Source organism: Periplaneta americana, chromosome 13 (genome assembly GCF_040183065.1).
Source record: "Periplaneta americana isolate PAMFEO1 chromosome 13, P.americana_PAMFEO1_priV1, whole genome shotgun sequence".
Taxonomy (NCBI): Eukaryota; Metazoa; Arthropoda; class Insecta; order Blattodea; family Blattidae; genus Periplaneta; species Periplaneta americana.
In genome coordinates, this window is record NC_091129.1 from 109,253,074 (window position 1) to 109,277,981 (window position 24,908).

The 24,908-nt window shown below is 34.6% G+C and overlaps 1 protein-coding gene across 1 annotated transcript; it reads right to left on the reverse strand.

Moving 5' to 3' along the window:
• Positions 1 to 2,364: 2,364 nt before the first annotated feature.
• Positions 2,365 to 18,054, reverse strand: LOC138712226 (uncharacterized). Its single transcript, XM_069843777.1, has 4 exons — positions 17,891 to 18,054; positions 8,061 to 8,213; positions 2,936 to 3,085; positions 2,365 to 2,850 (listed from the first exon to the last, which is right to left on the reverse strand). The coding sequence occupies exons 1-4, from the start codon at positions 17,984 to 17,986 to the stop codon at positions 2,695 to 2,697; spliced, it is 555 nt and encodes a 184-aa protein (XP_069699878.1). The 5' UTR covers positions 17,987 to 18,054; the 3' UTR covers positions 2,365 to 2,694.
• Between the last annotated feature and the right edge of the window lie 6,854 nt (positions 18,055 to 24,908).

The window sequence follows — 24,908 nt, forward strand, 5'->3', positions numbered from 1 at the left end:
TGATTTAATGTCGTCTTTAAGTTTACACATTATACCGGAATCACTTTTTTGTACTGCAGTATGTTATTCATATTTCTTCAAGTGGCTGCTTGAACACATCAGTGCAGGTTTTTACAAGAAACATTACAGTGCTTACATTCCTCAAATGAGGTGTAGAAATTCTTATACATTCATAAATTTAAAATAAATATACTGTATAGTCCAAACACATGGTCTGAAGATATTAATTCGTCAATTTAAGCACAGAAACTTAATCATAAACAAAAGCAAGAAAAATCTTTTGTATTCAATATTTTCTAACGTTAATATAAAAAAAGAGTTCGGCCAGGTTTGGGGGAGAGTGCCCCCCCCCCCATAACTCCGCCTATGAATATAAACTCTTGGTACATGAGGTTAACTTTTGAAACGGTACTGTTCAGTAAGTATTTATTTGTTAATGGTACCTACGTGTTCATCATTTATTTGTTGGATTTTCCCATATAAATCACTGATGTGTGGCATGTAGCAAGTATATAAGTATAGAGAAAACGTATTCACATTTCACTGCTTTTTAATATTTCCTGTTCCTTTTTATCGGTGTAAATCAAGCATATTTTTTCTTACTTATCAATATTATAAAATATCGGTGTGACAAAATCACCGATAAAAGTCATAGATATTTAATTGTCACAGATACTTGAAAATATCGTTTAAGCTCACCTCTATTAGAGATGGCCGATATTTCACAAACCGATATTTTGCCATAGGTATTTGGTTGTCATTTATAAACCTGTGACTGATGACGCGAAATATCTGTGATAAAATATCGCTCTCGAAATTTGCTCCGTAATAGTGTATTGAATATTCAATACTCTGTGACTGATATTTCTATCACTTGTGATCGAAGAGTAGGGTAAATTAGGGTCTGTTGGACAGTCGGGCATGTTGGACACTTTGTACTTTAACGTGTTACCTCTCCACTTGTGGGCACCACATTCTGCTAGAAGTCAATGACGGAAGTAGCCCCACTCGTGGCTACTTCCGTCATTGACTTCTAGCAGAATGTGGTGCCCACAAGTGGAGAGGTAACACGTTAAAGTACAAAGTGTCCAACATGCCCGACTGTCCAACAGACCCTAATTTACCCTATTATTCAGTACTCTTATCTCTTAGGACAGCGAGTCTGTAACGTTCTCACAACTTTCTCCTCTATGTCGTGGGTTTGCGCATGCGCATGATACAATAACAGCAATGGGGGGGGGTGATATTTGATTAAAGATTTTTTCGTATTGTTGGACATCCTTTGTAACTTATAATGCAATGACAGTATTTATTACAGAAACTACAGTCAATCACAATATGCAAAACTTTTTTGAGCACTATAACAATCAATACACTTAACTCCCAAATGGTTAAAGTTTGAGTGATGTTTTTTCCTTCAAGTCAAGTTGCTTAACATAATACCATATTGGTTTATCGTATCACTAAAACTTAATTAAAAAAAATACGAATAACTTATGTTACTGGTACTTGAAATATTGAACTACCGATATTACTGCGTCGTAGTATCGTGGTACAAGGCATCACACCTGGACTGGCGTTACGGAATGAAGGGTTCGAGCTCTCGCGGGGAAGGAAACTTCTCCTGAAACTTTCTCCAGTGTATGGGACCGGTGCCCTCTCAGCATTGTGATGAATTTGAGTAGCTACGATAAGTAGCTAAGTCTGGTTTCGAAAACCAGCTATACCGGCTGTGGGGATCATCGTGTTGATCACACGTTACATCCGTACTGGTTGGATGGTCGTTTATCTCTGCTGAACCATGTGGACGTGAGGCCAGTAGTCGGCTGATCGGCCTTGCCCTTTTTGGACTGTTGGGTCATGGATGGGACTATAATTTTATAAACAAATATATCAGCAATAGGACATTAATTTAATAATTCAATGTATCTATCGATATTCTACACAGTTGAAAGGCATTACATAATAAATTTCATAGCCTATTGACTGATATTATACAATATAAGAACTTTTAAGAACGGATTTTTAAGTGAATAACTCAAAAAATAATATCTTGTGAAGATTACATTGTGTGGCAAGTGTATATCACCTACATATATGCTAAAATAAGTATGTATATAAAAATTAAGTCTCTAGCTTTTAAAATATGAAACAAATGCAATTTCAGATAGTGCCCTCTTGAAAGAATTATACGCAAAATTAATCCCAGACGCGCAATTCAGTACCTATTTATTGACATTGAAGTTAGTATTAGAATAGTTGTATTTTATATCCATATCTACGTTAGTCATTTAATATTAATTTTTAAATGCGGAACATGAATAACATTTTGTAAATAGCTGAAAACATATTTTTATAAAAATATAAAATGTTATCCAATTAAGACGTTTATTTTTTCAATATGGGAAATATTTAAATACTAAATCAGTATCCAGTAAACATTTCACAAAGATAATTTTTGCTACTTTAAATTTTAACATTCTTCTATGATACCTTTAATAGCTATATTTGTATTATGTAAATCAGTGTGATATACTGTACGTGAAGGATATCGTACTTTTTTGCACGTTACAATCCTGTGAGAGTCAATGTAAGACTAATGTTAGTTGTGTTTAGGTATACAAAATGCTATTACTTTAAAATTATACAATATATTTCACGACTCTTCTTTAATTCTACCAAATCAGTCCCAATCTATTTCTTTCCGAATTCGACGTCAAATTTGAAGCAACTCTTCCCGCAGTCACAATCTAACGTGAACGATCCATTATATCTTCCTTCAAACATAGCAAATTGTTGCTTGTACTTGCTCACGTCCATGTTCTCACCCAATGGGACACAGAGCTTGGTCTGAAAAGAGATATCGGTGAAAACAGTTAATAAAACTTACATTTTGTATACTTATACGTTGTATGTGGGTAAAGCTTCCGCCTACCTTATTTAACGGGCATGTAGGATCGATTTTTGCCTTCTTCAACCTCTTTTGTATTTCGGGTTCTTGAGCTCTTTTGGATATTTCTTTACACAGGTCATGTTTTCCTTTGAAAGGAACAGGCAATCCTTTCTTTTGGACACTGTAAATCAGCTGGAAGTACATAATGTATTATTATTATTATTATTATTATTATTAATATTCCATGTATGGTGGGTCCCTATCACCACGGCATGGCGCGTCCTCAGGTTGCGGATAGAGGAGACGGCCTCCAGATATGGAGGGTAGCTGCGAATATATTGAATAAGCAGTCGTGGACAGCCGATAAGGGGTGGTCCTCCAGCTTGGGGGTTGGGCGAAGGGCTAACAACCCATCACCGTAAAAAACAGCTTGTTACGAATTCCTACAGCAAGCCTCGGAATAGGACTGATTCTCTGGCACGACCACAGCAAAGGAATAAGGTTTTGAGATTTGGCACTTGGAACGTAACTAGTCTTTATAGAACAGGAGGGGTAACATTAGTAGCAAAAGAACTAGCTAGATATAGAATAGACTTCGTAGGAGTACAAGAGGTTAGGTTAGATGGGAATGGCATATCACAAATAGGAGATTACTTGTTGTATTATGGGGAAGGAAACAATAATCACCAATTAGGAACAGGATTCTTTGTACATAAAAGAATAAAATCAGCAGTAAAAAAGGTCGAATTTATCACTGACAGGTTATCATATTTAGTACTTAAGGGTAGATGGTGCGACATCATAGTTATAAATGCTCACGCCCCTACAGAAGAGAAAGACGACTATATAAAGGATAGCTTCTATGAGGAATTGGAACATACTTTTGATCAGTTCCCTAGATATCATATGAAAATTTTATTGGGGGATTTCAACGCTAAAGTAGGACGGGAGGATATTTTTAGACCAACTATTGGAAAAGAGAGCCTACACGCAATTAGTAGTGACAATGGAGTTAGATTAGTCAACTTTGCCACATCGAAAAATTTAATTGTCAAAAGTACAACATTCCCCCATAAGGATATACATAAATATACTTGGACTTCTCCAGATGGATTGACACACAACCAAATAGATCACATCTTGATAGATAAACGGAGACATACTAGTGTAGTAGATATTCGAACTTTCAGGGGTGCAGACTGTAATTCTGACCATTATTTGGTGATTGGAGAATTAAGAGAAAGATTATCAGTAGCCAAGCGAGTAGAGCAACAAGTTAATATTAGTAAATTCAATATTTTGAAATTAAAGGACGAGGAAGCTAAGCAAAATTATCAGGTCGAAATTTCGAATAGGTTTGCCACTTTAGAAAGTTCCGACGAAGTTGAGAAGGAATTAGATGTTAATAGCGTGTGGGAAAATATCAGAGATAGTATCAAAATTGCAGCTGAGCAGAGCATAGGTTATTATGAAACTAAGAAAAAGAAACCGTGGTTTGATGAAGATTGTTGCATGGTAGTAGAAAGAAGGAAACAGGCAAAATTGAAATTCTTACAGGATCCAGTTGAGGAGAAGAGAGATAATTATTTCAATGAAAGACGGGAAGCAAGTCGTACACTTAGGAATAAAAAGAGAGGTTACTTGAAGGAAAAACTGAATGAGGTAGAAACAAATAGTAAGAATAAAAACATTCGAGATTTATATAAGGGTATAAAGGAATTTAAGAACGGATATCAGCCAAGGGTAAACGTGATCAAGGATGAGAATGGTGACTTGCTTGCAGACTCTCCATCAATCCTAAACAGATGGAAAAACTATTTTGCGCAACTACTAAATGTACATAGGCCAAATAGAAATGATCGGGACGAAATTGAAATACAAACTGCTGAGCCATTTATACCCGAACCCACGCTTTCAGAAGTCGAAATTGCGATAGAAAATCTGAAAAAGTACAAGTCTCCAGGTATCGATCAAATTCCAGCAGAATTAATACAAGAGGGTGGAAGTGCATTATATAGCGAAATTTATAAACTTGTACTTGCTATTTGGGAAAAGGAAATTGTACCAGAACAATGGAAGGAGTCCATAATTGTACCTATTTTTAAAAAGGGGGACAAAACCAACTGTGGTAACTTTCGAGGAATATCACTTTTGTTGACGTCGTACAAAATTTTGTCCAATATTCTTTTGAGGAGATTAACTCCGTACGTAGATGAAATTATTGGGGATCATCAGTGCGGTTTTCGGCGTAACAGATCGACTATTGATCAGATTTTTTGTATTCGGCAGATAATGGAGAAAAAATGGGAGTATAAGGGTACAGTACATCAGTTATTCATAGATTTAAAAAAGGCTTATGACTCGGTTAAGAGGGAAGTATTATATGATATTCTTATTGAATTTGGTATTCCCAAGAAACTAGTTCGATTAATTAAAATGTGTCTCAGTGAAACATACAGCAGAGTCCGTATAGGTCAGTTTCTATCTGATGCTTTTCCAATTCACTGCGGGCTAAAGCAGGGAGATGCACTATCACCTTTACTTTTTAACTTCGCTTTAGAATATGCCATTAGGAAAGTTCAGGATAACAGGCAGGGTTTGGAATTGAACGGGCTACATCAGCTTCTTGTCTATGCAGATGACGTGAATATGTTAGGAGAAAATACACAAACAGTTAGGGAAAACACGGAAATTTTACTTGAAGCAAGTAAAGCGATCGGTTTGGAAGTAAATCCCGAAAAGACAAAGTATATGATTATGTCTCGTGACGGGAGTATTGTACGAAATGGAAATATAAATATTGGAGATTTATCCTTCGAAGAGGTGGAAAAATTCAAATATCTTGGAGCAACAGTAACAAATATAAATGACACTCGGGAGGAAATTAAACGCAGAATAAATATGGGAAATGCGTGTTATTATTCGGTTGAGAAGCTCTTATCATCCAGTCTGCTGTCCAAAAATCTGAAAGTTAGAATTTATAAAACAGTTATATTACCGGTTGTTCTATATGGCTGTGAAACTTGGACTCTCACTCTGAGAGAGGAACATAGGTTAAGGGTGTTTGAGAATAAGGTGCTTAGGAAAATATTTGGGGCTAAGCGGGATGAAGTTACAGGAGAATGGAGAAAGTTACACAACGCAGAACTGCACGCATTGTATTCTTCACCTGACATAATTAGGAACTTGAAATCCAGACGTTTGAGATGGGCAGGGCATGTAGCACGTATGAGCGAATCCAGAAATGCATATAGAGTGTTAGTTGGGAGACCGGAGGGAAAAAGACCTTTAGGGAGGCCGAGACGTAGATGGGAGGATAATATTAAAATGGATTTGAGGGAGGTGGGGTATGATGATAGAGACTGGCTTAATCTTGCACAGGATAGGGACCGATGGCGGGCTTATGTGAGGACGGCAATGAACCTTCGGGTTCCTTAAAAGCCATTTGTAAGTAAGTAAGTTATTATTAATATTATTATTACAGTTGAATCGGATAAGTGACAGCAAGAAAGTAGTGCTAACATTTGAACATTTAAAAAGTAAATGGATATAAGAGAAAGATAGGAGAAAAAGTCAATGAAAATAAATAAAATAAATCATAAAATTATGGTAATGTATAAGAAAGAGTGAAATTGAGACGTTAGTGAATATTAGTTAGAAAAAAAGAGGGGTTGAAAGTAATAATTATATAATATTAGATATATTAGGATTACTGAACAAATAGAGAATAGCAAAGGGGAAATGTACTGTAGGATAAATATTGAAGGGAGGTTAGACCGAATAATAAAAAGGTACATAGTGTAAATTAGAGTTATTTGTGGAGACGTGTACTGCAGAGAATGTGTTAATGGTGGCACGAGAAATGTGAGGTACACCATTACATGCAAAAGAGTTCTGTGACGTAAATATATCTCATATATATATATACACACATACAGGATGTATCACGAGGTTTTCCCCCGGTTTATGGAGGTGATTCCTGGTGTTATTTGGAACAAAAAATGTAAATACAGTAATGGGGTGACATTCATAATTAAAGAGTTATATACAACAGATTTTCGAACCACGTCATGGTATAGCTATGTAGAGCTAGGCATGGTTGCGCGGGACTAAAGATGTGTGGGGGAAGGACTGTAACGATCAAACAGTAAGCAGTAGATAAGCGAAGCGAGTGGTACTTTCCCATAACAACAAGCACGTTGTTGATACTGCAGTCGTTGTTTACTGTTGTTATCTCCTGTGTATATTGCTACACACGCGGTTCACACCCGTGCGAATCTTTGCCTTCAGATGCAGGGAGGAAATTTTGAACATTTGCTTTAAATCTACTCTACATGCAAGAGACTGGTACAAAATAAAACACTTGTTTGTATTCCAACTATGATTTCCATTTTTGTCAATGACATCCTGAAATAAAAAGTTTTTTCTGCTTTTTTCAAATTGCCGTAACTCCTTAATTATGAATGTCACTCCATTACTGTATTTACATTTTTTGTTCCAAATAACACCAGGAATCACCTCAATAAACCGGGGGAAAACCTCGTGATACACCCTGTATAATAATTACGGTTCGGATAGAGTAGCTGTATCAAGATAGGCATCCTTGGACCATGCGTTTTGTTTATAAACATTAAGTAGGGCTGTACTGTCCATTCACTGATGTTTTAAGCTAGAGAGTGAGGAGGGCTCTTCCCAGCAGTTAATGTTTGTAAACAAAGGCACGGACCAAGGATGCCTATCCTGATACAGCTACTTTATCCGAACCGTTAATAATAATAATAATAATAATAATAATAATAATAATAATAATAATAATAATAATAATAATTCAATTCAGTTCGTAGTTAACTGTACAGTAGTAGAAATAATAGTATTAGGAATATCAGCAGTTGATAACACTAGGCTGCTGTATTTGTGCAGTAATGATAATTGTGACTTATGGATAACTCTAAGCATTATGCACTTCCCAAAGCACTTCAAGATATCGAAATTCGACTATATTACTACTAGTCAGCGATGTATGCATTGAAGAGGTAAAGGAACTAGCCACTCTACCCCATTACCTCCTAGCTTACTTGCCTCATGAGTGATACCTTATTGGCGTCACTCATGAGGTTCAAACCTGTCTTCGGACAGTTGACTGAACAAGAATTCCGAGACAACCTACGTCGCAACTTTTAACATCCTTTGGAATGTCGATGCATCCTTCTCCTGAAGCAACACAGTCTTTAGAAAGCACGGCCTTTACTTTTTCTATTTGGAATACATTTTTGCCTTTTTGACATTCTTCAAGTTTGTTGATTTTAGGTGCATAGCCACCCTGAAACAAAACGAAAGTGAATATTTTTAGTTTTTGCCATTACAGTGTAAATAAAACACAAATTGCTGATCTCGTTCGAAACGTATGGTGCCTATTCATTCAATTTTTTTAACTTTTCTCGTGGAATGCAACTCGAGAATTGGTCAGTATAATGAATTTTGGCCAATCAACCAACGTACGACATTCTCTGGTGTCCTCTGTTTATCCCAGTCATTTCCAATTGAACAACATATGACGTCGGAACGCGTTTCCCCTCGGAGCAGAGCTATGGAGCACGTGAGGGAGGGTAATGCTGTGTTCCGAAGATCGTACTGTATGTCTGTAAAACAAGCAGCTTCAACTCAAACATTTCGCACTCCCAGCAAAATACTGTCGTAAGTCGAGAATCACACATTACTTTCGTAAATTTTTTATTTATTTAAATTTAAATATACAGAATAAAGAATATAATTACAAACAAACAAGAGAAATAGCAATAAAATAATACAAACAATATAAAAAAGGAGATACAGTAGTATTAACAAAATTTGAAGTCCGAATGAGCAGCGCTCGTGTTTCCAACACTGATTTACTGGTTAGAGGTATGAAATTCTGTTAATAAAATACTATTCTCCAATCAGGAGATCAACCGTGAAAGGAATGTGCTTACTATTGCGTCATCTATTGGAGCGAAATAGATAGATAATATCTGCAGTGCTTGGGAAAAGTGACATAAGTCAGTTTTCACAAACCTTTTTTGATAATTTATTGACAACTTACACTGATTTATGTCGATTTGATTTTTTTCTATATGAATTATTGTAATGGGAGGAATACCTATGTACTTTTTTCCAAGCGAACAGATGTTCCGTAAGTTGTCAATAAATTATCAAAAAAGATTTGTGGAAACTGACTTGTGTCACTTTTCCCGAGCACTACAGATATTATCGTTATAATGTCAGTTTAAAAACCATACGCTCTCCTGCGTATGTTATTTCCTGTATGGAGGGATTAAAAGACCAGGAGATTAACAGTGATCTAATTTTGTAACTAGGGTGGTATATGTGTGTAGCAATGTCATTGTTTGTGCTGTGAGAGCTAGTCAATAGAGATACGAGTACCCACGTGTGTGACCTTATGACATCTTATGACATCAACATTCATTCACAGCATCACCCCGCTTCGTCTCATTCCGCAGAGACTTTCTCGTGGTTGGAGTACAGAGTAAATTGTCAAAGGTTTTGGTAAATGTTTATTAAAATATTTTTACAGCAGTATTTTACTAGGAAATAGCATACCTTTACAGATAAAAATTTTCAAGTTACGACACTATTTTACTGGAAGTACGATTTGTGACGTAAGAGCATTCTAAAGTCGACTGAGAAAATGAACAGAGACATAAGAGGACGATGACTGTTGTGTAGGGTAAAGAGATGATAATTTCCGAAATGTATGACACAATTATAGTATTTAAAACAAACGCGTACCCCCGGCTGAATACCACTGTTCTAGACGACTAAGATCTCCTGTGCACGGAAAACTATCTTGAGATCTGAAGACTGTCACCAGAGTATGGTAGACCAGAGGTTCTAATTGTATTTAATTTTGCGTCGTACACACTGTTCTTCACTTATTGGCTACATATGATTTAAAAAAAATAATGGCATGCTAATAAATTGCATTGTTCAAGCCATATCGTGTGTTTCTTTTAGTTGGTTACTTAAGGATACAGTATATGTACTTGAACGGCCACAAATATTATTAGAAAATGCAGGCACTAAATTTCTAAAATTTTGTAAGAAAATAAACTCAATTGGACAAAAATTACAAGTTACCACAATAAGACTTATTAGGACTTAAATATCTGATAAAAGTTTAAAAAAAGATTACTAATAATATTTTTCAAACCAGTTTTATCAGAGTATGAAAAAAACAAAAAAAAAAAATTCTGCAGTTACATCATTTGGTAACCATAACATTGTTATGGTCTCTCTGACATATTTAATATTTTTACTGCAACTAACAAACACTTATTTCTGAAAAGTAGACTACTCTCAGACATGTAGAGTTATTTATTTTAATACAATTAATTTTTTATTTGTATGTATGTATTTATTTACACTGCAAGTGGGCAAGCACCCGGTGGCAGTGGTATATACAATATTAACACTACACAATAAAATGATAAACAATACACAATAAAATTTACAATACATAATACAATTTACAACACATATACAATTTTATACACAATACAATAAGAATACACAATACAATTTAACACAATAATAATAAAACATAAAATAAAATACCTAATTTTACAACACAACCTACATAATTATGTATAGGTCCTACATAAGTTTCAATAGTCTTTCACTTTACTCTCATCTCATTCCCTGTAGTGGCACTATGACGCATTTCACTGACACTTTAGCACACATTTCACTGACACTCTGTAACACATTTCACTGACACTATAGAACACATTTCATTGCCGCTATAAATTATCACTGATCGGAACTGTTCACTGCACTGTAAAACCATAACTTCACTGACTCACCTCGCTTCACTGATACAACAGTTCAAATAAGTCAAATAATTGCATCCTTATGCATACTTATAAACAGAACTACATTTAAACTAAACATTTCTAGTCTACGGCCCTCTTACACGCTATTTTTAAATAATTTACAATTCAAACCAAGGAAGTAAACTCGTCAGGCTAGATAAATACATGTCACCTTAAAAAATTAAATGTTGAATGTCACCTTAATTTTAATTTGCACTTTATACACAACTTTTTAAGTTATTCTTGAATCTCCTTAAGGAAGGACAGCCCTCAAAGACCGCTGCAGGTAGGTCATTCCAATCATTTATAGTTCTATTTAAAAATGAGAATTTACCTACATCCGTTTTCTGTTTCCTACATTTGATTTTAAAATCATGATCGTTCCTACCATAGTACGTTGGCTTTTCTAACAGAGCCGTTATATCTACCCATGCTTTCTGACCTAGATGTGCTCTATACAATGATGTTATTCTACTTTTCCTACGTCTGTTTTCCAAAGTTTCCCATTTAAGTTCTTTTATCGTATCGTTTCCATCTTCTCTTTTACCTTTAACAAATTTAGCTGCCCTATACTGGATTCTTTCTAAGGAATTTATCTGATATATTCTATAGGGATCCCAACACGTAGTTCCGTATTCCATTAACGGTCGCACTAACGTTAGATATGCTATTTCCCTCGATTTAGGGCTAGCCTTTCTCAAGATTCTCATAATAAAGTGAAGTGCCCTCCATGCTTTGCCTGTAACATTATCAACATGCTCTCCCCAAGAAAGTTTGGAGTTTAAATACACTCCTAGGTATTTACAACATTGTTCTTGCGGAATTACAACACCACTGAATTCGTAATTAAGACTAGTTTCCTCTCGGGTTTTACAAAATGTTATAGATTTACTTTTAGAACCATTTATTTTCATCCTATGCTTTAACGCCCAGTTATAAATGTTATTCAAGTCTGTTTGAATAGCATCTACATCTGAATACATCTGAATGTCCTATATAAAATATATTACAATTTACATAATGTTTTGTAACCTAATTTTTCTATTTTCAAAGGAATGGGAATTATTACAGTCTACCTTTTCCATAAATTCATGTTAAATCAGTGTACAAAATTTCAGAATTATATCTCTAATGGTTGTGGAGTTATGCAATGTGTGACAATTTTCAAATATTGGAAAATTTAATTGAAAGTAAAAAGTGAATTGTTAAAAAAAATTATTAGTAACCTTTTTATAATTTTATCAGATATTCAAGTTCTAATAAGTCTTGTTGTAGTACCTTGTATTTTTAGTCCAATTGTGAGTTCATTTCCTTATAAAATTTTAGAAATTTAGAGCCTGCATTTTCTGATAATATTTGTGGTCGTTCACGTACATATACCCAACGCTGTATCAACTGCTTATCTTGTATTATTTTGATGTTTCTAAACATCATAATCATCATCATCATCATCATCATCATCATCATCATCATCATCATCCATGGCGCTACAATTCGTCTCCGAATCTGGGCCTCTTCAAGAACTCTCCTCCACCTGTTTCGATCCAACGCAATCATTCTCCAGTTCCTCATTCTTAATGATACAGCATCCCCATTCACTCCATCTATCCACCACAATCTTAGTCTTCCTCTTCCCCTCTGGCCACCCATTTGTAGTGCCATTATTTTCCTTGGAATTTCTTCTTCCTTCGTCCTCATTAGATGTCCTCCCCACCCCAATCTGGATATCTTGATATATTTACTGATATCAGGATTCTTAAAGTGTGTTGTACCTCTTCCTCCATATGCCATTCTCACATATTGGTCCATAAATCCATCTTAGTATCTTTATCTCAAAATAGAGGTGGTCATACTCAGTTGTTTTGCTAATAGTCCATGTTTAAGACGCGTATGTGAGAATTGGCCCTATCAGAGTTTTATAGATCTGTACCTTTATAGATCCAAAGTAGCATCTGTTCGCCGCTGTTATACGCTGTTTTATTTCCTCTGTGATATCATTATTCATCTATGGATCCCAGGTAAGTAAAGGACTCCATTTTTTCAGGTGTATTAGTATATCTTTTGTCTGAAGTCTTATATTTTGTCTTTTTTCCATTAACAGATAATCCCATTCTTTTTGCACTATCGGCCAAAGCAAGAAAAACTTCTGCCATCGCAGTATTCTAAACCTTGTAGCCGCTTGAAAAAAAAAACATGTTAAAATTAATCACTACTACATATTGTCAGACCCTGTATAAGCGACTGTTCAATTTTCTATGGATGTATTTTATTTTTTTTAGTTGGTAATATTAATGTAGAGGGAGATTAGCCTAAGTTTCGTCCCCAATACAGAAAGATATTACCTAAACGAACAAAAACTAAACTGGATGATTGTATTAAATGCGATTTGCAGTGGGAAATATATTTATGAACATAAAGATAGAAAAATTTGTGGCGGACGGAAATTTTAATTGGGTAAAACACTGCAGAAGACAAAATTGTAAACAAACAGTTAAACCTGTACAAAAGATATATATAAAACAAACGTATTTACACAACCTGAAGAAATTATTTCCAAAATTAAATCTTTCGAATAAAATTCCGCTTGGACAAGGACATGTCGTCTGGAATCTGTGTCAATGCTAACAGCGTAAACAACAATAAAGATAATTCTTCTGTAAATAATTATATTCTGAATAGATGATCACGACTATAAATACAGCTTAGCTGATCATATCGTGATGGGCAAAACCAAATGACACATGGAAAAAAAAGGTAGTGGAAAAACATATGTATTACAATACAATGCTATAAATCAACTGACAGTCGTGATAAAACAATTTTAATAAAGGTAAAGTCTGTGAATAGATCTACACGGAAATGATTAGAATGAGTTGAATAAAACAGGATATACATTCAAAAGGAGGGAACTGTTGCGGTCAGTGTCTGAAACAATCCTGATAACGCGTATTAATGAAGTTTCAACAGTCTTATTTTTTACATAATACATATTTTTATGTAAAAATAAGATATACGATGATAGTAGGTACATTATTTATGTGTATAATTACGAGAAAACCCAGAAAAAAATTGAATAATGAATGGTAACCTCTGGTGTAACTCAGGTGTAATTAATTAGTCTCACAAGTCAAGGCTATGCTCTGGGTGGGTTTGAATCCCGCTTTAACCGATCATTTTGTTGTTTTTTTTTTTGACGTGTACAATTACATATTTGTATTCGTCACGGTACGTCGCCAACCGCTCGGTAATGACGCCAAAAAAAGCGTCACATTAGAATCTCTTAGAACTTTTGAACTAATACACATAGCGAAACAAAAGATGTACCACCATGTAGACCAGCCGTGGCGAAAATGTCACTCGCGAGCACAATGTGGCTCTCTATGATAGCTATGCATTTCTCTTGCTTCCTACCTCCCCCAATCCCCACCCTCTCACTCATTCACTGGAATCAAACTCCGTTCCATTTGTATTTGTCTCTGATCTGCGAATGGCGTATCGTCGCAATATCTCTCTAGAAACCACGTACCTCTACAAAAACGAAAGTTTCAAGTAGGATGGGAGGACGCATTTTTTTGCTGCCAATATGATGAGAATATTACATGTATGATTTGTTCACAAGTAGGCTATAACGAGAAAAATGGTTGCAAACCATAAAACGGCATTATATTACATGTCACTCTTGAAACATTAAAAGGTTAAGTGTTATTGTTGTTGTTATTATTATTATTATTATGATTATTATTATTATTATTATTATTATTATTATTATTATTATTATTATTATTATTATTATTATTATGGTATGTCGATCCTTTTTCAGCAGATGTACGAATAATGCGGTTAGATCTTCAATTTAAACTCACCGATTTACAATGTGATGTTAAATGAAAGCTAGATGTAAGGATTCGACAAATGTTGAACTTTTAAAATCTTTGCCAAAAAATAAATATCCGAAGCTTTGTTCTTTCGCTTCCTCTGTTGAAGCCATGTTTGCTACAACTTACGTTTGTGAAAAATTATTTTCAACAATGAAAATAGTAAAAACCAAATTTAGATCACAACTGACAAGACTAATATTTTCGTGATCAACTACGACTGGCAGTCGGTGACATAATTCCTGATTTTGAAATTCTGTCACAGAGACATTCTGAAGACAGTTAATTTTAGGTTGTGATAATGTGTCCTATGTTTTCTTATTCATTTCTTTCTTCGTTTTACGTACTAAACATTAGTTTGTAATCTTATACTGTATAAAATTATATTTTAGTGCTTGACGTAAGGAAAATGAAAATCCGTTAATAAGATAGACAGTTGCTTCACTTCCCCTTCGGGTGTCCGCCTCCTTCCATAGGTGCTATGCATGTTGCAGGTTACACAGTGGCTCGGCGCACCATCACATTTTCGCCGCGGCTGCATTATACGAACGAAAATTGCTATTCAAGTCATACCTGGTGTCTAAACTAACCATTACATAGGTATATCCTGTGTCCTAAAAATGTTAACACTTAGGCCTACGTATGTATATGGGTAATGATTCAGTTTATGTTTATATGATTATACATAACCCTACAATGGTTCGCAGAAAAAAAAGCCTTCAACATTGAACCATAATTTAGATTAACCATTTACTGCATTTGACAATTTCTTCGAAACCGGCTGACAAGCAAACATTCTGATGGGAGCATATAAAAAGTTATTTTTTTTTCTTCCACCATGTTAATAATGTCAAAAGAAGTGCTTCTACAAATTTTGGCCACTCGACAGCAATTACGAGGCCGTTCAGAAAGTGATTTTCCCTGGGGCCGTTTACAGAAAAAAGCACAATTGCATGGAAAGATTTATTGAAACAGATACAGCAATTGTTACGCTATTTGTCAACATATCTCCCACCGGAACTGAGGCATTTGTCATACCATGGGATCAATGTTTGTATCCTTGTGTCGTAAAAGTCAGCCGCCTGGGATCGGAACCAGTATGTGACAGTCATCTGCACCTCTCTGTCGATCCCATGATATGACGAATGTCTCAATTCCGGTGGGGAATATGTTGAAAAGTAGCTCAACACTTGTTGTGTCTGTTCCAATAAATTTTATCAATGCAATTGTGTTTTCTTTCTGTTAACGGCACCTGGCGAACTTACTTTTTACGGCACTCGTAATTGCAGTCGAATGGCCAAAATTTCTACAAGCACTTCTTTTGACATTATCATGATGGAAGAAAAAAATTAACTTTTTTACCTGTCCCCATCAGAACGTTTGCTTGTAGTTGCTGACAAGAAAGCGAACAGCGGTCGACCACGTACAGGCCGTTCCCTATAGCTCTGTACAAGAGGCTTTCTTTAGTCCAAGCAAATGAACAAGATGAATCTGATCTCTCTATGGAAGATCTTGAGATGAGGTCATATCATATGCAGATTGTACAGACTATCTAAGACGAAGTCGCAGTTAATGCTTGTAACATTTTTTAAATGGAGAATTTGGATACTGACATTTACCGAAAAGTGACATTCAGTGACGAGGCAAGCTTTCATGTCAATGAACACGTGAACAGAGACAACTGTCGATTTTTGGTTGCCAGTATGACCCTACTCCATTACCTCCTGCCCTTGTTGCCTCATAAGAGGAACCTTATTGGATCAATTGTGAGGTTCAGACCTGTCTTTGGACAGTTGACTAAACAACAACAACAACAACAGTATGCTGAAAGACCGTGTATAAACAACCAGGCCACGTATTGTTGACGATGTCCGAGGGAGAATAACGGATGTAATTATTGCAGCAATTCCACAAGAAATGTGCATACAAGCTCTGCACACCACATGGGAAAAGTTCCTTACATGTGTTGAATATATTTTTGGACGCACGATTTATAACTAGCATTTATAAGAGAACAAAACAAAATACCACTATGTAGATTATTTATATGGGAACAAAACAAAATACCACTACGTAGATTATTTATATGGAAACAAAACAAAATACCACTATGTAGATTATTTATATGAGTCAAAACAAAATACTATTACGTAGATTATTTATATGGAAAAAAAAAACAAATACCACTACGTTGATTACTTATATGGGAACAAAACAAAATACCACTACGTAGATTATTTATATAGGAACAAAACAAAATACCACTACGTAGATTATCTATATGGGAACGAAACAAAATACCACTACGTAGATTATTTATATGGGAACGAAACAAAATACCACTACGTAGATTATTTATATGCAAACGAAACAAAATACCACTACGTAGATTATTTATATAGGAACGAAACAAAATACCACTACGTAGATTATTTATATGGGAACGAAACAAAATACCACTACGTAGATTATTTATATAGGAACAAAACAAAATACCACTACGTAGATTATTTATATGGGAACAAAACAAAATACCACTACGTAGATTATTAGTATGGGAACAAAATAAAATACCACTACGTAGATTATTTATATGGGAATAAAACAAAATACCACTACGTAGATTATTAGTATGGGAACAAAACAAAATACCACTATGTAGATTAAATATATGGGAATAAAACAAAATACCACTACGTAGATTATTAGTATGGGAATAAAACAAAATACCACTACGTAGATTATTTATATGGGAACAAAACAAAATACCACTACGTAGATTATTTATATGGGAATAAAACAAAATACTACTACGTAGATTATTAGTATGGGAATAAAACAAAATACCACTACGTAGATTATTTATATGGGAATAAAACAAAATACCACTACGTAGATTATTAGTATGGGAACAAAACATAATACCACTACGTATATTATTTATGTGGGAATAAAACAAAATACCACTACGTAGATTATTAATATAGGAACAAAACAAAATACCACTACGTAGATTATTTATATGGGAACAAAACAAAATATCAGTACGTTGATTACTTATATGGGAACAAAAGAAAATACCACTACGTAGGTGATTTATATGGGAACAAAACAAAATACCACTACGTAGATTACTTGTATGGGAACGAAACAAAATATCACTACGTAGATTACTTATATGGGAACAAAACAAAATACCGCTACGTAGATTATTTCTTGATCTTGTTGGAGATATCAGCACTAGGAATACTTACACATGCGTCTGAAATAATGAAGAGAAATCCAGACGCTAAAAGCATTACGAAGATTGTCTTTAGTATCGTTACAGGACGACTGTCGCGTTTCGCCATGGTCGTTTAATGTTGCCATTTCCGCCATAAACCTAATTTATATAAAGAACTCGATGAATAGTGGTCATTGTTTTGTTTTCACGTGAAACAACATGAAAGATGAAACTGATAAACGCGTTTTCTATAGGCGAAAATCTGAATCATTGAATTAGCATGAAGAAGAATAATGGGAAGGTCAGAGAGATAAATGGCACGAGCAGGAAGTACGACGTTTGGTTGTAAAACTGCATGATCATATAAGTTCTATAATTTCATTCTATTGAGTTCAGTTTTAACATCCGCCATCAAACAGATGGAAAGACATTTCAGAGAAGTTACACGTAACATCTTTTGAATCGCGATTGCTCTTGAAAGGACATAGAGGTTCTTATCGGACGGGGCATGGCGCAACCTTTTCTTTGTGCACCCGTGATGGAGTGAGTTGCGTACCGGAGTTTCCATCGACATTTCGAACGTTTATCACATTAATGTTTAAGCTCATGTGCTATGTGAATCTTTATTTGAACTTCAAGAATGGATTAATGTGAAAATAAATCACGGAAATCTAAATTTAAAAAGTCGTCCTATTTACCTATTTCAATTTATAAGAAAAAATGTGCAATCTCACGACAAGAGTACAACAAAAGGGCGTGCTCTAAGTTCTTTTGCAAGGTTATTTAGTACGACGCGACGTTGCCATAAGGTAAGGTTTTTGCAATTTTTTTTCCATTTCTCACTGTAGTTTGTATTGCTATTTTTTTCCCTGTATATATTTTGCGGAATTAGCCTATACGTAATAAGCGTTTTGCGATTTTGGGCTACGGTTTCATTCGTGAATCCGACGCTGAAAGGTGAGCCATCCTGATACAGCCAGGTCTCGTTTCGCGGACACGCGTCGCGATAATGTTTAACATGCACGCTACTTGGCAAAGTATTCGCAATGGAGGACAACACAAATAAGAACAGATATCAACAACAATAAACTTCAACCGTTCGCGAGAAGAAACCCAGTCAGTTATTGGATATAATAATGCGGTGAAATGTTGAATCTCATAAAACAAATATTCAAGCGCTTGCTCTACTATTGAATAATGGAAACTTATTTGACAAAAGAAAATCTAGCTATGTTATTACTGATATTGTAACATGTAACAAAACGAAAATTACCATAACCTACGAAAGAGACTGTACTATATTCTGCTGCTGGTAATGTCTAAAATCAAGAGTACATATAGATTCTGCATACATAGCGAAATAACGCAAGTTGAAACTAACTTCTCTCACAGTCAAAATTAGCTTATAACTTATACACTTTATTGACAATGTTGAGAAGCAAATATAGGGCTACGGTACGCACATCGTAAGCAGGTAAAAGATCTTTTAATTTGTTGTGTAAGTAAAGAAAGTTAATACTTACTCGAACACGTATTAGACTGCTAATATCCGATTCGGATCACAGGAAGTCTGAAGCACAACGTATCACGTCAGATGTTGAGCTCTCCAACTCCCAGGCTCAGAGTGCACGAAATCAGAATGTTGCCCAGTCAAGCCAAGCGTGTTTAAAAGTTATTACATTTTGTGACTGAGAACATACTGAGTGTTCAGTTCAAAGTGTGTCATGAGGTCGCTGTTGATGAGTCAGCGATTTGAAGCGAGTTTCAGCTTTTATGTCAGAGAAGTTGCCTATTAATCAAGGCGTTCAATCTGAACTTGAGAACGTGTACGGTATAACTTGAACGTCGTAGCAACAGATGGCGGTCTGTACCGTCTGTGTGCTACCATAACCTCTTTCGAACTGTGTTTTGCTCGGACAAGTCGTACGCAGGGTATTTGTTATCATCGGTTGCGTACGGCAACATTCCACAATACAAATTAAATGCTCCGTGTCCATGTTAACCGTCGAAGTTAATGTCAACAAATACGTAAGTAATCGTCTTAACCCTCTCCCCATATCTCACCTCAATACATGTTTCGAAACAGTTCACATTCCTGCCACTACCGGAGTTACCGTACGTATCGGTAAGTACTCTTCTGAATGAACGCCGTACTTGCTAGGCAACTTCTCTGGCAGATAAGTAATACGCCTCTGCGGAAGTGTAGGAAGATTGAATTTTCTAGGATCATCGACTAGCCACATGACGGCATACAGCGAGCCATGATACACTTTGAACTGAACACCCAGTAGATGGTGTACTTGTTCCTTTATCTACCTACAGTCAACAATAAGTATTGTGGAAATATCACGAGTCAATGGATCGATCGGATGTATGGATGGATAAATAAGTAAATAAATGTTATGTCTACAATTCTTGTAACGATATAAGGCAGTCATGTGAATTGATGCCCATAGGAGCAAGCGCGCGCTTTAGAGCTCAGGAGAGCCTGAGCGCTTTACAGCGGAAAGGATAGAGACAGACGAGCTATATTCAGGGATGGCCAGCACTGATTTAATAGATAAAGGGAGGAGAACTTATTAAAACTGTATCCATGATAATTTTTAGATCTGTCTGAAAAGTTTAAGTGCATTATAAGAATGAAAGTTTTAATTTTAATGCTTATTTTTCACAAGTTTGATTTTTTTATTCAAAAGAAATATTTTCTCAACTTTTTTTAATAGAAAAGTGAAATTTTCAGATATGGGCCTATTTATTTAGTAGCCTTACAGAATGTTTTCGTAAATCTAATAAACCGTAAATACATATTACTGAAGATAGTGTATTGAACATTTTGAAAATATTCGCATGGAAATTGTTTGTAAGGAAATGAATTAACAAAGCAACTACTGTTACATCATAAGCAAAAGATACGTGCCTATGTGTTGTAAAAATGTCAGCTCTATAGCTTCAGCATATTTCGAGAAAATAATTTAATATTGTGATGATAGGAAGTTGCTCACCAATACCACCTTAAAAGCATAATACGATAAGAGTTTTGTTATGGAATATTCTCCATTTCTTTATCATTCCATAGCATTACTCGAACGCCGGCTGACGACTCATAGAGGGTGCTGACCTAGGGACGACTGGGGTTGCCTGTTCGAAACCTGGGCACACAGAGAACCTTAGTGTGGTCAGCTGGTGTGGTTGGGAATGCGTCACCAGAGGGTCAGCGCAATAGATCTTAACAGGTCGCAGTGCTGGGCCATAGTGCCCCCCTCCGTTAAATTCAATTCAATTCAATTCAATTCAATTCAAAAACTAAAAATAGCCTGAGAAAACCTAACCTAAACCAAAAATCATGTAAATATAGGAGGCCTAAACTAAAAATAGTTGCAGAAAACCTAATCTAACCTAAACCAAACCAAAAATCATATAAACAAACTAAAAATAGGCTGAGAAAACTAAATCTAACATACACAAGAAGATCACATAAGTAAACTAAAAATAGCGAGAAAACTAAACCAAAAATGGAGTAAACAAACTAAAAGTAGCCTGAGAAAACCAAAAGTAATATAAACCAAACCTAACCTAAACTAAAAATCACAAAGACAAACTAACAATAGTCGAGAAAATCTCACTTAACCTAAACCAAACCAAAAATCACGAACTAAAATTCTTTTAAATGATATTTGATCAATTTTATTTTTTATTTATTTATTTTTTTTATTGTTACTAGCATTATATGGTACTAATTTTTGTTGTATTTATCTGATGCATGTAACCTATAAGATAAAACATTGTAATAAATATAAATAGATCATTTTCTTAATTAATAACAGTGTATATCTCCAATAAATGATTTCTTAGCATCGCCACAGATACACTTGATTGTACTTGTCACTATCTCTGTCACTAGGGAGTTCTTGAAATTTATATTTTCCCCGCCATTCATAAAATATTTTGATATTTTGATATGATACCTCTTGCATAAAAGAGGAGATCTATACCTGAAACTAGATTAATATATTTCAGTATTATGTGTATTTATCCTGGTAATAATGAACAGTTTGACTCGTAGACATTTTGTTTTTGCAGCATTAACTTCCCATGATTGTACGAGAAGATTAGAAGAGAATGGCACTTACGTAGACTTTCGGCTCCCCCCCCTACTACCATTAATGCACAACACAATGTCAATACGGCGGTTGCTGTCGTCTGCGATACAACGAACTTTTCTGTTGATTTTCGAGTTCGTCATTTTTTTTTTCCGGTTATTATATGCTTATTTAAGTTATGTTAACTCTCGCCAGTGGTTTTATATTTTCTTTTATCCGTTTTAGTATTTATTTTATTATTGTAAATATTTTTGTTTTATCACTATTATTATTATTATTATTATTATTATTATTATTATTATTATTATTATTATTATTAATATTGTTATTAATGAATTATTTTGTATTACAATCTTTTTATCATTTCTGCCACGATTATTTATTATTATTATTACTATTATTATTATTATTATTATTGTTACTATTATTTCTATCATCAGCATTATTATTTGATCCCTGTAAAATTTATGTAGACCACTGGACTGTACCCGAGCACGAGCATATGCTCATTTCGGGTATCTATTCATATGTATTCATTTCAAATGTAAATTGTAAATCAATTTGAAAAAATTTGAAAAAAAATATAACACAATGTTCTCTTAAATTGACTGAGTATATTAGAAATTAAATCAATGGCTTTCCCAAAACACGATAAGAAATGTTTCATACACAACTTTTATCTCGAAAACGAGGCAAGAACTGTCAAAATTATATTAAACTTTTTGTTCGAAATATCTCAAGGAATAACCCGATGAAATTAATGACATTACTTCCGATTCACTCTATATATTTACAGAAGTAATTGTTTTGGGAAGGTGTTACCGAATACATTTTGCATTGTATTGTTCGAACTACTTCAATGAGCCTTCTTTCTTTTTGTTTTGATACTGCAACCAGTATAAGGCCTGCATACTTATTTGTTTCAGCTTCAGACCAAGGCCAGTTACCAAATTGTTGTAAGCCTACTACCTTATACAACTTGGAAAGCATTCGTATATTTATTGTCTACATAAGCAGTACAGTTTTATCACTTTACAAAGTGTTACATATTTTCTAAAATATTTATCGGCAATTATAATAAATTAATAATAATCCAAAACCTGGTATTATACAATATATAAATGTACTATACATGAATTACTCATACAGAAGCATTTACACAAATTATATATTACACCTAACCCTTAAAATTGTTATATTCATATAAAAACATGTGCAATGAACATGGTAACATGCACCTTGTTAGAACTTCTCTTAGTAACTATTCTAATAATATTTAGTAATATAACAGTAACTCAACATAAAAGTCTTTACGTATTTTCTTCACTTTCTTCTAGAGATACTTTTTACTATATTTGTTATTATTGGCGGATCATATAGGATCAAAAGAAAGAGAACACGTTATTCAGTGGCTGACTGATGAGAAAGTTTTATATTAACGATGACGTCTCACATCATACTGGTAATCATTTTTAAGTTAAATTCAACATTTTTCGTTCTGCAAAGGAATTTTAAAACGTTACATTTGTTCGTATCAAATTTCTGCACATTTAATGGGCAATACTAAAATCCTTTCAATGATTTACTATCATAATACAATGCTGTCTTAAATTGACTGAGCATATTGGGAATTAAATCAATGGCTTTCCCAAAACAGGCAATGAAATGTTTTCTATGCACATTTTTTTTATCGAAAAGGAAACAAAAATGAGCAAAATTGTACTAAACTTTTTTGTTTGAAATATCTCAAAGAATAACCTCTTCAAATTAATGACATTACTTACGGTTATACGTACATACATACATACATACATACATACACACACATACATACATACATACATACATACATACATACATACATACAAAGCGGTACTCGACTGTCATTTACTCATATGAAGCCAGTTGTGTAGACCAATTTACCGACAGTGTTGATGAGATAAGATGATGCTGGAGATTTGCTAGAATGCCACAAGAGATTCGGAGCTGCCCGAGAAAGCCCCTGTGTTACCTGGATCAAGAGACTTGCCCAACACAAGTCATAAATTGGGGTACGCTGGGAATCGATCCCAGATCCACAGGATTATTAGTCCAGCGCTGTAGCCATTGGACCGCCGTGGTGGTGTTTTATATGTATTTGAAGTTCTATTTATTTTCTTGGAGTTAGCAAATTTGTTTAATTGAATTTAGATACAATTTTCTCAAAGCAGTTATGAAAATTTCAGCATTTTAAACGTTAAGTTGTGCACCTTCAATATTTGTATCTTCAGTATTTTCCCATTGGTTCTTTCTGTACTGCGAAAAACTGTGGTCCGTATCTACAATCTACTCCTCTCTCTATCTCACCAGATTTGAAGCTGTTTTCATGCCACCATCCAGCTTCTAAGCAGGGTTCAAACAGCTTAATTTTCTGTAAAATGTTGAAGTTAAATGTTGAGAAGATATAGCGTGCATATTTCTCAATGAAAACTTCTTTTGAAATGTTTACTTTCATTTTCTCAGAATTGCTGGAAGGGCTGTAGTACTACAGCTAGGGTTACCAGATGTCCCGATTTTCTGGAAATTTTCCCGCATTTTAAAGGTATTACCCATTCCTAAGCGGAAATGAAATTCACGCACAACGTGAAACAAATGCACCACGCACAGTTTTCTGACATGAGGGGTATTCTGTTTTAAGAGAATACTCTTCTACCACTTTAAGTTTATATTTTTATTTTTGTATGTTAATCTAAATGTTACTTAACAAAAATGTATTTTTGTTTTTTTTTTATATTAAATTGTCGCATTAACTAACACAATATTATAAATTGTAACAGTCTAACAGCACTCAATATCACCGAATCAGCAAATATTTTAGAGAAATATGGCGCTGTAGATGCGCGAAAGGTACGGCAAGTATTAAGAGAAAAAGCGTTTGAGAACTGGAGCCAGAAAAAACATAAAGGGAAA

Coding starts and splice junctions, on each gene's coding strand:
- LOC138712226 (XM_069843777.1), bottom strand. CDS start 17,986: ATGGCGAAACGCGACAGTCGTCCTGTAACGATACTAAAGACAATCTTC. Junction 3,086..8,060: donor AGGATGTTAAAAGTTGCGAC/GTAGGTTGTCTC, acceptor ATGTACTTCCAG/CTGATTTACAGTGTCCAAAA. Junction 2,851..2,935: donor CTACATGCCCGTTAAATAAG/GTAGGCGGAAGC, acceptor ATCTCTTTTCAG/ACCAAGCTCTGTGTCCCATT.